General features: G+C 42.5%; 1 protein-coding gene across 3 annotated transcripts in view; it reads right to left on the bottom strand.

Moving 5' to 3' along the window:
• The window catches only part of cux1b (cut-like homeobox 1b), a 237,115-nt gene that overhangs the window by 37,179 nt on the left and 179,963 nt on the right, over positions 1-19,973 (bottom strand). For all 3 annotated transcript variants that reach the window (XM_034168318.1, XM_034168316.1, XM_034168317.1), the window contains exons 9-13: positions 10,693-10,741; positions 4,502-4,606; positions 3,235-3,423; positions 2,990-3,048; positions 256-298 (exon numbers count right to left, since the gene is read on the bottom strand). In XM_034168318.1, the coding sequence (XP_034024209.1) occupies positions 256-298; positions 2,990-3,048; positions 3,235-3,423; positions 4,502-4,606; positions 10,693-10,741 (445 nt within the window). The remainder of the gene's footprint in view (positions 1-255; positions 299-2,989; positions 3,049-3,234; positions 3,424-4,501; positions 4,607-10,692; positions 10,742-19,973) is intronic.

Below are 19,973 nucleotides of genomic sequence, written 5' to 3' on the forward strand. Positions count from 1 at the left end.
TGGAAAGTAAAGTAAGTCCCTTCGGCTGCTCCCTTGTTTGCACTCGGGGTCACCACAGCAAATCCAAGGTGGATCTGCATGTTGAATTGGCACAGGTTTTACACCAGATGCCCTTTCTGACGCAAGTCCACATTACATGGAGAAATGTGGCAGGGGTGGGATTTGAACCCGGAGCCTTCTGAACTGAAACCAAGCGGGCACTGCATGCTGCACCAGGGTCACATAAAGTACTACCATTGTATCTGCCACCTTTACCTGTACAGAGTCAGATGTTCCAAACTCCATCGACTTGAGGATACTAGAAAGAAAATGTGTATGAATTCGACATAAAGGTATACACATGGACAATAAACTCACCAAGCACACACACACACACACACACAACACACACACACACAACACACACACAACACAACAGACACACACACACACACAACACACACACTACAGCATTCAGGTTTTTAAAGAGAAACTATGCAACAATTTTACCTTAATTTGGAGATTCATTCATTTATTCATTTCCATTATCTGCATACTTCAACCAAGGTCACAGAGGGATGGACCCTATCCCAGCAGTCATATGGTGAGAGGCGGGGTACCCCTGGGCAGGATGCCAGTTTATCACAGGCCCCCTATTTTTACAGTTTCTGAGTAATTAATCACTGAATGACTTTGTTTCGGGGAGGATGGCGAGTCCCCCCACCCTACCAAGCATTTATAGTGAAAAACCAGCCTTGCAACTTTAGGGACGCTGACCTGGTGTCCTTTGAATGGGAGTCTCAGGTCTTGCGAGAAACACAGACTACCACACAGTACTACAACAATACATACACCCCCCACCCCCCAAAATTGAGGCACCGAAGCATTAGTAGCTATAGGAGCAAGCCAGCAAAAGTTTTATTTCTTAAAGTTTATTGCCATGACAGAGCTGGCAAAAAAAAAAACAAAAAAAAAAACAAAACAAATAAAACTGCTGTTGGAGGGAGCAAAGAAGAGAACAATAGTGTGACCCAGTGAGGGGGGTCACACACAGGTCAACCTTGGTTGGGGATTCTTGGAATAGTGAGAGTTGAAAGATAAAGAAGAGTGCAAAATGGAAGCAGCCCGGATGCACTTGCTGCTGACCTTGTACGTATAGTGAGATAAACTCTCTGTTCTCTATGGATTTCTGTGTATTGTCACTCCAACGGATTGCGATCTCAGGCTCAGTTGAAGACAAATGTTCATGGACAGCAGGGGAAGGGGAGAGAGCTGCCAGTGAGTTTTTAATGATAGTTTTGTGTCAAAAGCCCTGGTCTCACCAAATAATGAAGGATGAATAATGAGCCAAGCAGCACGTTTTTTTTTTTTGTTTGTTTTTTGCTACAAGAGGATTTATTCAACAATCGTGGGAAAATAGTGGCTCTGAGAGGCTCAAAGAGGCAGAACATTCGGCTAAAGAGGCTCATCTCTGAGCGTGGCACTAATTTCAAGAAGTTCAAAATTTTGCAACAACAGCGTGGGGCAGTTTGTGTACAAGTTACTACGAGGACAAAGGAGGATTTGGAGGCATGTGTGTGGTGAGGATGAGGCTAATAAAAGCCCACTATTCGAGCACCTGGCAGCTACGAGGACTGGAGAGGCTCAGCCCTCTTGCACACAATCCCTCCTGCTTTGTGCACCGGACACTGTATATAAAATAATTATTTTGTAACGGATTAATCATTTTCTGTCAGAGCTTGGATGTTGAAACACCTCTAATTGCTTCTGGAATCACAGCTGATCCATGAAGTGGAGAACGTATTTTGGAACAGCATAAAAGGTAACTATTTTTTATTGTAATAGCTTGGTAAAACAGTTGCATGTTCATTCCTTCTTTATAAGCTGCTGTAAAACTATGTTTATGATAGATTTAACAGCTTATTCATGGATCAGATGACCCCCGCTTTGTGTGTGCAACGACTCACGCTCAAGAAGAGCATCAACGCAAACCACCAGCTCGCATAACAGTGAATTTGCAGTCAATAAGGGACGAACATAAAGTTAAAAGTTGGATCACAGTGTCAAATGTGTGTTTAAAGCCGCAGAAGAAATAAAGCCAGTGAGAAGGAGCGCAGAGGTGACTGTCCAGGAACGTAGAACGTGCACGCAAAAGAGCAATTTTGCAGACCTTAACATACGAACACAAAGTTAAAAGTTGGATCACGGTGTCAAAATGCAGCGGAAGAAATAAAGCCAACGAGAGGAAGCACTGAGGTGACTGTCCAGGAACCCATGGTTCCGTTTTAGCCGGTCTAGTGCATTTAATGACTCTGGAACACAGGTGAACTGCAGCCTGGCGCATGGATGCGCACACCAGCCAGACTGTACTGGAGTGTCTATTTTTGTACTGTGTTTAAAAAATGTGACATCTTGAATGGATGCTGTGAATTTCATACTCACATTTTAAAGGTACCAAGTTGTGGGAGGGCTGGAGGTTTGGACCAAACCCATGCCTAAATGTGCACCAATATCATGTTACATGGCACTACATGGATCATATGTGGCTTGACATGGATGATATACACGAGCCATTCGAGGCTGGATGGGACTCAAATGACAGGTCGGTCGTGGATCATTAAAGACTGATACCTGGCACATGTGAGGTACAGAGAGGCACGTGGATCATTCTTCAAATAATCGCTGACACAGCCATGTGTAGCTGATTATTCATGGTTTATTATTCAGTGGGATTGAGGCTATACGTACTCCCAAACTGTGGAGGGGAGGCGCTCTATGGAGAGTAATGTGACCAAATTCCCCCTAGACAAAAAAAGCTAAAAACTGACCAGCATTGCATAGTTTCTCTTTAAGGACACAGACAGACCAGAGAATGAAAGACGGGAACAACATCACTTCAAATGAACTGGACATTGTAAATGACGACATGCATCTTATTTAACATTATAAAGACATCTAATAAATTAACCTGTGCTGGACATGCATGCAGATGTCTCTGTGTTCTACTCACCTCAGTTCCTTCTTCACCTCTTCATAGTCAGCTTGCTTCTGCAATTTCTCCTCCAGTTCCTGTCCAAGGCAAAGAGAGAAGATTACAGAAAATTATTTTGTACAATAAAATGTAATGTTCCAAGATTCAAATTCTAATGAGCAAAATAGAGTAGAAAATAGAGAGTTAATATGCAATTACAGTTACAGGAGTGACCAGAAGTTACAAAGCCAGAAAAGATGCTGCCCAATGTGGCTACAAGGTACCTTAAGAATGGCAGTCTTGGTAGTGAGCTGCTGCTCCAGCTGTGTAATCTGGGAGCTGGTGGTCTCTCTCAGTTTGGTCAGGCTGACCTGCAGTCTCTGGATATCCTCCACTAGCTGGGCAGTCTCTCTTTCTTTGGCCCTAAGCTCGGCCTCCAGATTTGAGTGGGATGTCATCTCCACTGGCTGTTCCTGAAGGCCAAATACGATAGTGGCTTACTCTGTTAAGTAAAGTCCTATTTTCCTTTACATCTTTTTCATCAATTTACATTCCGGTCAGAATTATGAGTGAATGTGTGAAAGTAAGGCATCATTGTAAAGCGAACTGAGTGTCTGGCTTAGACTGAAATGAGCAATCCTAATGCAGTCCACTGATCATTTGTTCATTTATAAGTATGAAGCCCTCTAAAATCTCCTGGTAGAGGGCTGGGTTGACTTTCAACTTGGTAAAACACTTGAATTCCAAATGAAATGCAAAATTTTCTGTAATCTGTAAATCTGTAAAGAGGACTTTGGGCCACAAAGCAGTGGTCCAGTTCTTTTTCTCCTTAACCCAAGTAAGATGCATCTGATATCGTCTCTGGTTCAGGAGTGGCTTGGCACAAGGAATGCAACACTTGTGGACCATTTCCTGGACATGTTTGTGCATGGTAGCGGTTCTTGATGCACTGACTCCAGCCTAGACCCACTCCACATGAAGGTCCTCAAGCTCTTGAAGCGGCGTTGCTTGACAATTTTTTCAAGGCTGTGGTCATCTCTGTTGCTTGTGCATCTGTTTCTACCACACTTTGCCCTTTGAGACAAAATTTCATAAATACACTTTGATACATCACTCTGTGAACTGCCTGCCTTTTCAAGAATGATCTTCTGTGGCTTGTAGTGTCAATGAGTGTCATTGGGACAGTCAGTACTCTTCCCTGTAATTATATTTGTGTGTACTGAAACAGACTGAGAGATCTATGACACACACACACACACACATATATATATATATATACATATATATATATATATATACATACATATATATATATATATATATATATACATACATACATATATATACATATACATATACATACATATATATATATATATACATACATATATATACATATATATATATATATATATATATATATACATACATATATATATTATATATATATATATATATATATATATATATAAAAGCAGAAACTGATCTTAAATCTATCAATACCCCTTTGTCAGACATACCATAAATCAGTGAAACACTGAAATGTGTTACCATGTCAGGGTTGTCCTTGGCTGGGCTGGTGTGCCCCTGGGATTGGTTACTCAAGGACAACTGCTCTCTCAAAGACTCCACCTCTCTCTGAGCTGCTTCTGCCCGCTGTTAGGAAGAGGAAGAGAAATACTAAAGGAAAAAAAAAAGACCCCAGGAGACTATTAAACTGTCAAATTTGATTAATCCAATCCTCACTGAAATGCCAGAATGTACTTTTTTGTGTATATTTTCTCCCTTAGACTACCTCAATTTTCATCAGACTCCAGAGAACAATTAAAAGTCAGAATTAAGGTTATTAAAAAGACAACATCTTTACAGTAACAGTAACTTAATGTTTTTGGGGAATATTCTGTAGATTTAATGAGTGGTGATAAAATGATCATTATGTCAATATTAAACATCTTAATGAAATATAATGAGCTAGATACTCCTCTGCAAAGCATATAATGAATTTCTATTAAGATTTACATACAATCGAAAAGAGACTTACAAATAGTGTTCAATAAAAAAAAAAACAAGTTCTAAATATACCTTACCACCAAAGCAGAATAAGAACAATGAAAAATAAGTGTGGACTAATACCCAGTACACTGTGTGGCGATAAAGAACATCAAGCACAAATAATGAATTTGTTCTGAAACAGAAACTCTGAATTTCTGATTTCCTTGTTGAACAAGACAAGGAAAATGCCTTCTGAGGCTGGACCTCTACTGTAACAGCAAAGCATGGTTCCTAAAACAAACATCATCTGATAAAACACAGTGGCATTATGGCAGTCCACAATAAACCTGTACAACTGCAACAGATGCAACAGACAGTTGCACTATGCACAGTGTCTCCAAGCACAACCACACAAGACAAATATATGCCTCACAATCAGAAAGTTGAGATTGTTCTTAACATTTATATATGTAACACATGGGCATGATATTATATACATGTACATTAAAGGGAAATTACTGAAGGTATGGTAAAATTGAGAAAATATCTTCTCGGTGCAAAGGGTTAACGCACAGATGTCTGCTAATACAGTACAATACAGTTGTGTTCAAAATAATAGCAATATGTTTAAAAAATAAGTAAAGCTCAAATTAACCTCGCTCAGTTTGTACGGGAATATCAGACCCTCGGTCTGATATTTTCCCATAGAGACCTCATGCTCGGTTAATAATCCTTTACTATTTACCGTATTTTTCGGACTATAAGTCGCACTTTTTTACATGTTCTGGCCAGGGGTGCGACCTATACTCCAGAGCGACTTATAAATGAAAAATATACCAGTAGATTCTCAATTAATTTACCGTAATAAAACAATTTCACGTGACAGAGTCGCACTATGTTTTAAAATGGCCACCGGAAACGGAAATGCAATGCATCATGGGCACTGTAGTATGGCGGCCGCCCTATAGGTCACGCTGGTCGCGATAACCAATCAGAGAACAGAACATTGGACGCGTATTCCTCACCTCACCCAGACAATGACTGTGAAACAGCGTGTGAAGCAGACGAACACGGTGCTTGCTGTTATTCCGGGAGGGCTAACAAAACAGCTTCAACACTTGGATATCAGTGTGAGCAGAGCTTTGCCCCCCTACTCAGCTCTCTCTTCACCATGACGGTCCGATACAGCGACCGCATCACTGCAGATGCTGCACCGATCCGTCTATCGATCTCACGCTCCATCCGTCCCTCACTCATGAACAAGACCCCGAGATACTTAAACTCCTCCACTTGAGGCAAGGACACTCCACCGGCCTGAAGAGGGCAAAGCACCTTTTTCCGGTCGAGAACCATGGCCTCGGATTTGGAGGTGCTGATTTTCATCCCGGACGCTTCACACTCGGCTACAAACTGCCCCAGTGCACGCTGAAGGTCCTGATTTGACGAAGCCAACAGAACCACATTGTCCGCAAACAGCAGAGACGTGATTCTGTGGTTCCCAAACCAGACCCCCTCTACACCCTGGCTGCACCTAGAAATTCTGACCATAAAAATAATGAACAGAACCGGTGACAAAGGGCAGCCCTGGCGGAGGCCAATGTGCACTGGAAACAGGTTTGACTTACTACCGGCAATGCGAACCAAGCTCCTGCTGCGGTCATACAGGGACTGGATAGCCCTTAGCAAAGGACCCCGGACCCCGTACTCCCGGAGCACTCCCCACAGGGTGCCCTGAGGGACACGGTCGAACGCATTCTCCAGATCCACAAAACACATGTGGACTGGTTGGGCGAACTCCCATGAACCCTCGAGCACCCGATGGAGCGTGTAGAGCTGGTCCAGTGTGCCATGACCAGGATGAAAACCACACTGCTCCTCCTGAATCCGAGGTTCGACCATCGGTCGAATTCTCCTCTCCAGTACTCTGGAATAGACCTTACCGGGGAGGCTGAGGAGTGTGATCCCCCTATAGTTGGAACACACCCTCCGGTCTCCCTTCTTAAACAGAGGGACCACCACCCCAGTCTGCCAATCCAGAGGCACTGTCCCCGATTGCCACGCGATGTTGCAGAGGCATGTCAGCCAAGACAGTCCCACAACATCCAGAGACTTAAGGTACTCAGGACGGATTTCATCCACCCCAGGAGCCTTGCCACCGAGGAGCTTTCTAACCACCTCGGTGACTTCGGCCTGGGTAATGGATGAGTCCGCCTCTGAGTCCCCAGTCTCTGCTTCCTCTTCGGAAGACGTGACGATGGGATTGAGGAGATCCTCGAAGTACTCCTTCCACCGCCCGACAACATCCCCAGTCAGGGTCAACAGCTGCTTCCGTCTCCTGAGGTGTCGGACGGTTTGCCAGAATCTCTTCGAGGCCGACCAATAGTCCTCCTCCATAGCCTCCCCGAACTCCTCCCAGACCTGAGTTTTTGCCTCTGCGACCGCACGGGCTGCGGCACGCTTGGCCTGCCGGTACCTGTCAGCTGCCTCTGGGGTCCCACCTACCAACAAAGATAAGTAGGACTCCTTCTTCAGCTTGACGGCATCCCTTGCTTCCGGTGTCCACCACCGGGTTCGGGGATTGCCGCCGCGACAGGCACCAGAGACCTTGCGACCACAGCTACGAGCGGCCGCATTGACAATGGAGGTGGAGAACATGGTCCACTCGGACTCCATGTCTCCAACCTCCCCCGTGATCTGGGAGAAGCTCTGCCGCTGCTTCCCGATCACCCCCCTCCAGGTCTCACTGTCGCCGCCCACGTGGCATTGAAATCCCCCAGGAGAACAATGGAGTCCCCAGTTGGAGCGCTATCTAGTACCCCTCCCAGGGACTCCAGGAAGCTCGGGCACTCTGCACTGCTGCTCGGCCCATAGGCCGAGACAACGGTGAGAGACCTGTCCCCGACCCGAAGGCGTAGGGACGCGACCCTCTCGTTCACCGGAGTGAACTCCAACACATGGCGACTGAGGTGGGGAGCAATAAGCAATGCGACCCCAGCTCTCTGCCTCTCCCCGTGGGCAACGCCAGAAAAATGAAGCGTCCAGCCCCTCTCCAGGAGTTGGGTACCAGAGCCCAAGCTGTGCGTGGAGGTGAGCCCGACTATCTCTAGTCGGTATCTCTCAACCTCCCGCACAAGCTCAGGCTCCTTCCCCCCTAGCGAGGTGACATTCCACGTCCCAACAGCCAGGGGCTGTGAGCATGGACCGGGCCGCCAGGCCACCCGCCCTTGACCGCCACCCAATCCTCTCTGCACCTGACCCCCATGGCCCCCTCTGCAGGTGGTGAGCCCACAGGAGGGCGGGCCCACGTCGCTCTTTCGGGCTGAGCCCGGCCGGGCCCCATGGGCTAAGACCTGACCACCAGGCGCTCACGCGCGAGGCCCAACCCCAGGCCTGGCTCCAGGGTGGGGCCCCGGCTCCGCCATACCGAGCAACGTCTCGGCCCTTGATTTTTTACTGGTCATGGAGGTTCTGAACTGCCCTTAGTCTGACCCGTCACCTAGGACCTGTTTGCCTTGGGAGACCCTACAGGGAGCACAAAGCCCCCGACAACATAGCTCCTAGGATCATCCGGGTACGCAAACTCCCCCACCACGATAAGGTGGCAGCTAGAGGGGGAGATACATTACGGCTTGCAATGTGGTCTGCAAAATACAAACATATCCATAGGTAAAATGCAGCTCACGAGAGGGCACTCAAGGCTTGTGTGACTGTTCCTGCGACATAGAAAAATTAAAATTTCAACATTACTGATAACTTAACAAGACAACGGAGAAGGCCTGAAAGTGGCTGGTGCGACTTATACTCCGGTGCGACTTATAGTCTGGGAAATACGGTACTCAGTTGCCACTTTGAAATTTCTGGTCTTTTTCCTGCTACTCTCCAAATTCCCGGGTAATTATTTATTTTTTCACGTCATTACAATTTTGGAGCTTTAATCCAGTCACCGGACAGGCTGCATGTGAACATGAACACAGCCTGTGAAAAACTGGGTTCTGGCATGCAGCTTTTCCGCAAAAGCTGCATTGATAAATCTGTTGTTCACCTTGTTGATTAAAACTTTGATCATACCCAAATAAAGGTATTTTCTTAATAGGTAAACTTGATTAACACAGCGATGTGTTTTTTTTAAATACACGAATACACTGCTTCACTTTAAATACGCAGTAAGTCTATTTCAGATGATCACTATGGACCCTCTTTCTCTTAAAAGGCTTTATTTTACTCACTGTGTCGCTTTAGAAAGTTGTAGCTTCTGATGCTACATTGACTAGCTGTTTACCCCGGTGATCTTACCGGTTTGTGTGGAAGTTCCACAAAACAATTCCACAGTGGAAGCATTACAGTGCCACATTCAGGCCTGGCATATGTACAGGGTTTTCAGGCGTTTTCAGTGTATCCTGAAAAATCATGTATGATATCATATGTCGCAATATATATCGCCACTGGCAAAAAAAAAAAAAAAAAAATCACAATGTCAATTTTTCCAAATATCGTGAAGCCCGAGCCCAGATTGATAAATTGCTAGAATTTGGATTGATCATCCCCCCTAGTGAGTACAGAGGCAAGAGTCTCAGTGCGTATTTTGAATATGCTCAGAACGCACTGTGAATCTCACCCAGCACCACATTACAGACATCCATTTTTTAAATGGCAGTCGAGCATAAGTGGCTGCAGTGGACCTCACAACGATGCAACCTAATGAGACATCTCCAAATTAGTGGGTGAAGAAAAATGAAGTTTTAAAAAAAATGTAGTTATTTGCAATTGTCATTTTTAAAACCACATATCAAGTCACATTGTGATGCTAGTGTCATCTCTGCTTCTTTTACAGTGGATTTTTCATGGTCTGTTTACTGATCAATGCATGCTGTGTGTTCTCTAACTATAAGCAAAGACACAAAAAACTGGAGTAGTGAAAAAGAAAAATGAAGTAGTCTTTAGAAATTAGAAGATATCCAGGGCTTCACATTTATGACCAAACCGCTACGCTCCAGTTGGGAATCATTTAAAACAGCAGCCAACTTGCCATCATTAGGAGTTACAGGGAGCTGATTCCAAAGTGTTTCTAATTGCAACCACATTGAGAACTGTTGTTGCCTGGGTGGGAGTTAGACTGCTCGTCGCTCAAGAAAAATCCTGTTTTCCATTTTCTCCTTATAAAAGCGTATAAAAAGTCTGTGTCTGAGCTGCAGGCCACGCAGTCATCCTCTGTAAACCTCAAATCAGAAGTGTGAATAGTGAATATGTATGTGTGTGTGGCATTATAGTTCGAGTGCTAACCCTGCGGCCAATATTAACATTACATGCCTATGCTACCCCTCTTGGGCTAATAATGAACGTTAACAACAATGACATTAACAGATACCACCGGAATATTTACAACACAAGGGCAGAGGACAAGCTAGGGGGCTTATTTCGGCTGGATGGGCAGAGAAGGTGTCAAATAAATATGTACAGCAAACAACAGCTTTAAGAGTGATCATCAAGTCATTATTCCTTTATACAAGGCAATACTTCACAAGTGCAGAACATATTTGCATTTTATATCAATACTTGCATAAAAATATCTATACTGTTATTTTATGTGATGGTTTTGTTTTAATGGTAATTTATTGATGTTTGAGGAACAGTTCTTTCCTAGTATAAAACACAACTATTTTAAATTGAAATGTTCAGATGCTTATATAATTGTTTTTACACAGAACTGTCCAAACTGACAAAGTTAAGATTATGTAGTGGTAGTACATTACCTGATTGGCTCTTTCCAGGTCTGTCATCACCATTTCAATCTCATCAGCCCTGAATGCAGAGCATACAGTCATTACTGAGAAATACACAACATTTGGTTCAAGACATAAAGACGTATAATGTCACAGAGAAAACTGGTACGATGACTAAATGCATATATGTATGTTTGTTCACAATGCATACTGTTAGAATAAGTCAGTGTTTCATCCATTAAGCTACTGTTTAAATTTGACCTTAATCCATTGATTGTGAACTCTATAACCCAAGCAATTTGTATGTGCGTGTGCATATATGAATTTAAGTGTAAGTGTGCGCACATGTAAGTCCGTAAACCCAGGGCACATTAAAACAGAGAGATTACATTAATAGAACTCTAAGTCCTAATACAGCAGACTAATCTGCTATGAAGCTGTGTGATTGTGTCTGACTAATGGCCTGGACAGAGGCCACGGTTCACCTCTCACTTGCTGGAGGTCAGACAGCAGGAATACATCCCCATAATAAAACCTATCTTTGGACTTTGCAAAAACTGTTTAATAAGACTCTCATAAAAGATGTGACTATACCTACCACATCTCTACAAAGATTACCAGAAATGCCAAATGTAGTCAGTGTTTAAATGTTTAGACATTTCAAAAAAGGGTTTGTTACCTCAGTTGTCCATCACAAAATATTGGAGTGAAGCCTGGGTCCCACCGAATAATGAAGGATGAAGAAGGAGCCACGCAGCATGCTTTCTTTGCTACGAGAAGGTTTCTTCAACTATCGTGGGAGTTTCATGGCTCTGAGTGGCCCTTAGACGCATTATCTTCAGTTAACGAGGCTCCTCTCTGAGCGTGGCGCTAATTTCAAAAAGTTCAAAATTTAGCAACAACAGAGTGGTGCAGTTTGTGTACGAGTTACTGCGATGGCTTAGAGGCATTTGCGTGGTGATTACGAGTCTGCTAAAAGCCCATTATCCGTGTGCCTGGCAGTTTTGCAGGACCTGAGAGGCTATTTTTGGAGCGGCTCTCCTCTTGCAACACAATTCCACCTGCTCTGTGCGCTGGACTCTATATAAATAATCTAAATAATTATTTTGTAGCGGATTAATCATTTTCTGCCAAACCTTGGATGCTGAAAACACCTCTATTCACTTCTGGAATCACAGAGGACTGTTTTATCTGGACACTTTTTTTTTTCCTCTCTTTCCTTGCTCCATGTGGAATATATTTTGAACACCTTAAGGTAACTATTTTTAATGTTTTTTATAGCTTGATAACAACACGCTACACAGCACTGCGTGGCTCATATGTGGCTTAGCGTGGCTTAGCATGGCTTAGCGTGGCTGATACAAGCCATTCGAGGCTCTAATGACCTATCGGTTGTGGCTTCTACGTGACACGTGCGGGGTACAGAGAGGCGCCTTAGTAGTGGATACGTGTTAGATTGAAAACATGGGTCATTCTTCAAATAATCACTCCACACCCATGCGTGGCTCCTTCTTCATCCTTCATTATTCGGTGGGACCCAGGCTTTACTTATTACATTTGGTGCTCTCATTTTAAAGGGACAAAACATACTGTACAAACTGACATATCATAAGTTTTCCATTTTTAAACACTTTGTTGCAAATCCCTTGTTCTCCACTACTGCCTGAATTCTTAAGTACATCAGCAGACTCTGGATTTCTTCCATGATGGTCAGTTGCAGACTGCAGACATCCTCAGTTTCTGCTTGTTGTTGGGGTATTTTTTCCTCAGTTTTGTCTTCAACAAGTCAAACACTGCTTAACTGTATTCAGGTTAGAGGAGTACCTTGGTCTTTGTAAAAGAATGATGCGCTTCAGCTCTTGGGCATCGTCTTGTGTCTCCATACTATAATCTTCCCATCATCATGGCAAATGTTTAACTTTATCTCACCTGTGTACAGATCATATGCTGTCTAGAGCAGCATAAGTATATTTTTTAAGGTTATTTATTTATTTTTGGTCATTTTGGGGGTGTGGAGGGTAGTGGAGGATTAACCAGTTGCTCTTGTGGTGAACCATACATATTTAATCTGGTAAACTCTTCTGATGAAGAGTTTGCTTGCCTCTACTGGTGGTTGGCTCTTACTGCGGTATTGTATCACTTCCTGTTCCGGAGCACAGCGGTGTTTTTCTGTATCTGTTAGCTGTTTAATCTGCGCAGTTAGATTGATCTAGTTATCTAGATTACGATTTGTTTCCCAGTGTAATCTTTACGTGCCTTAACTAAAGCACTCCTTCTGCTGAATCACCTCTAAATTATTTACACATTATTCACTTTGCGTGTTTTTAGGAATCCGCTAGGTTAGCGTAGCTACTAGCTCTTAGCCGATTTAGCATGGCGGCTTCTCCTGTCTCTCCCGCACTTTTCTGCTCTGGGTGTGAAATGTTTAGTTATTCCTCGGCCTCCTTTAGCAGTAACGGTACTTGTAATAAGTGTAGCTTATTCGTAGCTTTGGAGGCCAGGCTGGGCGAATTGGAGACTCGGCTCCGCACCATGGAAAATTCTACAGCTAGCCAGGCCCCTGTAGTCGGTGCGGACCAAGGTAGCTTAGCCGCTGTTAGTTCCCCCCTGGCAGATCCCGAGCAGCCGGGAAAGCAGGCTGACTGGGTGACTGTGAGGAGGAAGCGTAGCCCTAAACAGAAGCCCCGTGTACACCGCCAACCCGTTCACATCTCTAACCGTTTTTCCCCACTCGACGACACACCCGCCGAGGATCAAACTCTGGTTATTGGCGACTCTGTTTTGAGAAATGTGAAGTTAGCGACACCAGCAACCATAGTCAATTGTCTTCCGGGGGCCAGAGCAGGCGACATTGAAGGAAATTTGAAACTGCTGGCTAAGGCTAAGCGTAAATTTGGTAAGATTGTAATTCACGTCGGCAGTAATGACACCCGGTTACGCCAATCGGAGGTCACTAAAATTAACATTAAATCGGTGTGTAACTTTGCAAAAACAATGTCGGACTCTGTAGTTTTCTCTGGGCCCCTCCCCAATCAGACCAGGAGTGACATGTTTAGCCGCATGTTCTCCTTGAATTGCTGGCTGTCTGAGTGGTGTCCAAAAAATGAGGTGGGCTTCATAGATAATTGGCAAAGCTTCTGGGGAAAACCTGGTCTTGTTAGGAGAGACGGCATCCATCCCACTTTGGATGGAGCAGCTCTCATTTCTAGAAATCTGGCCAATTTTCTTAAATCTTCCAAACCGTGACTATCCAGGGTTGGGACCAGGAAGCAGAGTTGTAGTCTGGTATGGAAATAGAAGACTTAACAGTATTCCCTGAAAACTCCCTTCTGTCTGATCATTTCTTAATAACATTTACATTTACTCTGATGGACTACCCAGCAGTGGGGAATAAGTTTCATTACACTAGAAGTCTTTCAGAAAGCGCTGTAACTAGGTTTAAGGATATGATTCCTTCTTTATGTTCTCTAATGCCATATACCAACACAGTGCAGAGTAGCTACCTAAACTCTGTAAGTGAGATAGAGTATCTCGTCAATAGTTTTACATCCTCATTGAAGACAACTTTGGATGCTGTAGCTCCTCTGAAAAAGAGAGCTTTAAATCAGAAGTGTCTGACTCCGTGGTATAACTCACAACTCGTAGCTTAAAGCAGATAACCCGTAAGTTGGAGAGGAAATGGCGTCTCACTAATTTAGAAGATCTTCACTTAGCCTGGAAAAAGAGTCTGTTGCTCTATAAAAAAGCCCTCCGTAAAGCTAGGACATCTTTCTACTCATCACTAATTGAAGAAAATAAGAACAACCCCAGGTTTCTTTTCAGCACTGTAGCCAGGCTGACAAAGACTCAGAGCTCTATTGAGCTGAGTATTCCATTAACTTTAACTAGTAATGACTTCATGACTTTCTTTGCTAACAAAATTTTAACTATTAGAGAAAAAATTACTCATAACCATCCCAAAGACGTATCGTTATCTTTGGCTGCTTTCAGTGATGCCGGTATTTGGTTAGACTCTTTCTCTCCGATTGTTCTGTCTGAGTTATTTTCATTAGTTACTTCATCCAAACCATCAACATGTTTATTAGACCCCATTCCTACCAGGCTGCCCAAGGAAGCCCTACCATTATTTAATGCTTCGATCTTAAATATGATCAATCTATCTTTGTTAGTTGGTTATGTACCACAGGCTTTTAAGGTGGCAGTAATTAAACCATTACTTAAAAAGCCATCACTTGACCCAGCTATCTTAGCTAATTATAGGCCAATCTCCAACCTTCCTTTTCTCTCAAAAATTCTTGAAAGGGTAGTTGTAAAACAGCTAACTGATCATCTGCAGATGAATGGTCTATTTGAAGAGTTTCAGTCAGGTTTTAGAATTCATCATAGTACAGAAACAGCATTAGTGAAGGTTACAAATGATCTTCTTATGGCCTCGGACAGTGGACTCATCTCTGTGCTTGTTCTGTTAGACCTCAGTGCTGCTTTTGATACTGTTGACCATAAAATTTTATTACAGAGATTAGAGCATGCCATAGGTATTAAAGGCACTGCGCTGCGGTGATTTGAATCATATTTGTCTAATAGATTACAATTTGTTCATGTAAATGGGGAATCTTCTTCACAGACTAAAGTTAATTATGGAGTTCCACAAGGTTCTGTGATAGGACCAATTTTATTCACTTTATACATGCTTCCCTTAGGCAGTATTATTAGACGGTATTGCTTAAATTTTCATTGTTACGCAGATGATACCCACCTTTATCTATCCATGAAGCCAGAGGACACACACCAATTAGCTAAACTGCAGGATTGTCTTACAGACATAAAGACATGGATGACCTCTAATTTCCTGCTTTTAAACTCAGATAAAACTGAAGTTATTGTACTTGGCCCCACAAATCTAGCAAACAATGGTGTCTAACCAGATCTTACTCTGGATGGCATTACCCTGACCTCTAGTAATACTGTGAGAATCTTGGAGTCATTTTTGATCAGGATATGTCATTCAAAGCGCATATTAAACAAATATGTAGGACTGCTTTTTTTGCATTTACGCAATATCTCTAAAATCCGAAAGGTCTGTCTCAGAGTGATGCTGAAAAACTAATTCGTGCATTTATTTCCTCTAGGCTGGACTATTGTAATTCATTATTATCAGGTTGTCCTAAAAGTTCCCTAAAAAGCCTTCAGTTAATTCAAAATGCTGCAGCTAGAGTACTGACGGGGACTAGAAGGAGAGAGCATATCTCACCCATATTGGCCTCTCTTCATTGGCTTCCTGTTAATTCTAGAATAGAATTTAACATTCTTCTTCTTACTTAAAAGGTTTTGAATACTCAGGTCCCATCTTATCTTTGGGACCTCGTAGTACCATATCACCCCAATAGAGCGCTTCGCTCTCAGACTGCAGGCTTACTTGTAGTTCCTAGGGTTTGTAGGAGTAGAATGGGAGGCAGAGCCTTCAGCTTTCAGGCTCCTCTCCTGTGGAACCAGCTCCCAATTCAGATCAGGGAGACAGACACCCTCTCTACTTTTAAGAGTAGGCTTAAAACTTTCCTTTTTGCTAAAGCTTATAGTTAGGGCTGGATCAGGTGACCCTGAACCATCCCTTAGTTATGCTGCTATAGACGTAGACTGCTGGGGGGTTCCCATGATGCACTGTTTCTTTCTCTTTTTGCTCTGTATGCACCACTGTGCATTTAATCATTAGTGATCGATCTCTGCTCCCCTCCACAGCATGTCTTTTTCCCGGTTCTCTCCCTCAGCCCCAACCAGTCCCAGCAGAAGACTGCCCCTCCCTGAGCCTGGTTCTGCTGGAGGTTTCTTCCTGTTAAAAGGGAGTTTTTCCTTCCCACTGTAGCCAAGTGCTTGCTCACAGGGGGTCGTTTTGACCGTTGGGGTTTTACATAATTATTGTATGGCCTTGCCTTACAATATAAAGCGCCTTGGGGCAACTATTTGTTGTGATTTGGCGCTATATAAAAAAAAATTGATTGATTGATTGATTGATGACCATTCACTTTTACACAGGTGCAAAGTCTTGCAAGAATGTTCGTTAATGTGGCAAATGTGAAAATGTTCTCATCAGGAAAACAATTCTTATGTGTTCTAATACACCTCTTATCCAAGGATTTCCAGAAGGGTTGGAGTTCCTGAACTTAACAGTGTGCACTTTCTTCTAAAGAATTGTAACAAATAGTTGATCTGGCCATGGGTAAAATTTGAGCAATCTCTCTCATGACCACGCCAAATCAAAGTAATTCATTATGGGAAGGGTGGTTGAACTCACCACCTCTGTGAAAGGGTTTCTTCAAGGCTATTCACACCATAACAAATTATGAGCCCACTAAAAACTCTTCCAAATATGGACTGCAACTAATGATTATTCTCATAATTGATTACTCTATCAATTATTCTTGATTAATCGAATAGTTGTTTGGGCTATAAAATGTCAGAAAATGGTGAAAAATGTCGATCAGTGCTTTCCAGAAGTGATGCCTTCAAGTATTTTATTTTGACCACAACCCAGAGATGTTCAGTTTACTGACAGATAGGTGTTTAAAAACTAGGAAAATTAACCAGAAAATTTTCACATTTAAGAAGCTGAAATCAGAGAATTTGTGTATTTTTTAACTTAAAATGATAAGTATTAATTACAGAGAAATAGCAAAGTTTTCTAATATAAGAAATATAAGTTTTTTGTTTGTTTGTTTATTTTTTTTACTGCAAAATGGAAAGTAATCTAACCAAAATCAAACTTGGGGTAACAAAATATGCAAAGTTTCTTTCAAGATTATTTATAAGGATTTTTCTTTGGAAAACTGTCGTGTATAAACTAACAGGAGCTCTCTGGCTAGTCCTCCTACATCAGCTCTGCAGGTTGTCGTCTTCCACGTTTTGAGCTTGACACCTTGTTTCTAGTGGCCGCACGTACATCACAACGCGCTGTTGTGAAAGTTTGCTTTGGTTGAACTTTGACCATTGTGCAGCTGATGACAAGTGGCGGTGTGCGCGTGCAGTTGAGTGGCACACAGCCATGACTTTTGAAGCTTTGCTCAGTGCCGCGCCTCTGTGCAGAGCTTGCCATGGAAAATAATGGTTTTTAGAGTAACGCGTGCCACTTTATGCATCTTGCGTGAAAGACCCCTAAGGTTATCAAGTTATGCTGTACTACAGGTGCCTTGACCAGGTCTTTGAGTGATGGGCACAAAAAATGTAGTAAGCAGTTTGAAGTAACAGCACCAGTTGCCCAATGCACCCCTCTGAAATCAACTCTCGACATTCATATCTTCACTTGTTTTTAAAATAATATGGGAATAATACATTCTTGACAATGAAACAACCAAGCACTTAGCTGACCAATTGCTTTATGTCCTTAAAAACGTAAACACACACTCAAGTATACATTCATATCTTCATAGTCCAACACCTAAGCCACTGAACTACTTACTCTAGCAAAGGTAAAGGCTTGAGGTATCTATTTAGTGGTATGCTACAAAAACTAATTCTTTTTGGTTTCACCCATTTTTGCTTGGAGTCATCACAGAGGATCCTCTTTATATCAACATGGTGATACAGTTTAAAAGTTTTACGCTGGATGTCCATTGAAATGAACCTCTATGCAGAGAATTTGGCAAGGGTGGCCCTGAACAGGAGACCTTCTTTGAGGTAAGTACAGTAGCCAAGTGCACAATATAAAAGTAAGTTCCTATAGCTTCTCCCTTGTTTCACTTTATAAACATTTTTAAATGTTAAAACTGATTTTCTGTTGATTACTGTATTTTCTGGAGTAAAAGTTGCGCCTGTCAAAAAAAAAAAAGCCTTTTGATGAGGAGAAAAAGATATATAAGCAGCAGCGGAATAGAAGCCATACCCTTTTTGCCTCATCGCTCTAATTTGAGATTTTGTGCACTGTTGCAATGTACTTTTATTATTGACATTCATTCATTTATTACTGGATTTTATTTTGTTAAGTGTTTTGATTCCTGGGAAAGCCCTATGTAAATAGTTAGTATTATTAATATTAGTAATAACAAATGCATGATTTTTTTTAATACAAGTCGCACCGGCATGTAAGTGGCAGGACTTCCCAAACTAGTTAAAAAAAAAAAAAGCCTTATACTTGGCAAATACGGTCGATGTCTGTACTCTATGTGTGCATGTGAAGAAGTCTGCATGCACTTGACAAAATAATGCATGCAAATACTGACAAACTACATGGACATGTTCAATGAAGTGTAATAATGCAGATATATGTGCATGTCTATTTAATTAAGATCTGGCAAATAATTCATGGGTGACACAGATTGTACGTTTGAAAGTGTTCATACACTGTTATGTCCATTAAAACGTTTTGATTTCAGTGCAATCTTCTGACAGTGTACCCAATAACCCACGCAGCTTTTGAATTTGTGTCACCATATGAGAAACAGTTTTATGTCCCATAGGCTTGAGTACTACTGATATGAATGTGTTTAACAAAACAGACACAGTTGATATTAGGTCAACATTGTGCCACAGGCAATGCAACAAAAAGAATCAGATGTGGGTGGGAGAGCTTTTCACCGTCTGCTTTTGTTCTTTCCCCAACAGTTAAAAGGATCTAGTATGCATTTAAGCAACATAATAGTACACTACCTCACCAGGTTTTATCCTGTCTTAAGCTACAATGTGCGGGACACGTGCACGCTCATTCACAAATGCCATACACACAAGTAAGGTCAGTGAGCCAACAAGCCAGAAAAGCTTGTAATGGAGAGCGTTTATGGATAGTAATGCAAGCCAAATACACCACTGCTCCTACTCCAAATGTGATCATTTAATCAAAGTACAGATGCACAAAGTCTCCTTAAATAACCTTTGGATTTGGCTGTATTTGGGAATTATAAAGGCAAAGCTAGATGCTGAGGGCCAAAGCAGATCACAGGGAAGGGATTTTCAGCATATCCTGATACAGTCAGTCAGTCGCTGGGCAGAAGAAGACTGGTCCACGGCCAGCCAATACTCCCACTGGATTTACAACAAACGGCAGAATGGTACAGACAAAGTCCTTCTTGGTAGTAAATGCAGATTTTATGCCACTAAAACTGATCTTTATAGATCCACAGAACAGCCACAGGGAGGAGCTATAGAGCGCATGAACAACTGCATTGAAAAACATACATTGAGGTACACACACTGTATTGTGCCATGAAAGCCAATGGTCACACTCAGTGACACCAGTGTGGACTGTGGGTACTTCTGAAACAAGTCCAAAGCCTCTAAGCCCCCACTGTACTTCCTTCATCTCAGACAGGCCTTTTCATCTCTTA

This window comes from Thalassophryne amazonica, chromosome 4, assembly GCF_902500255.1.
Source record: "Thalassophryne amazonica chromosome 4, fThaAma1.1, whole genome shotgun sequence".
Lineage (NCBI taxonomy): Eukaryota > Metazoa > Chordata > Actinopteri > Batrachoidiformes > Batrachoididae > Thalassophryne > Thalassophryne amazonica.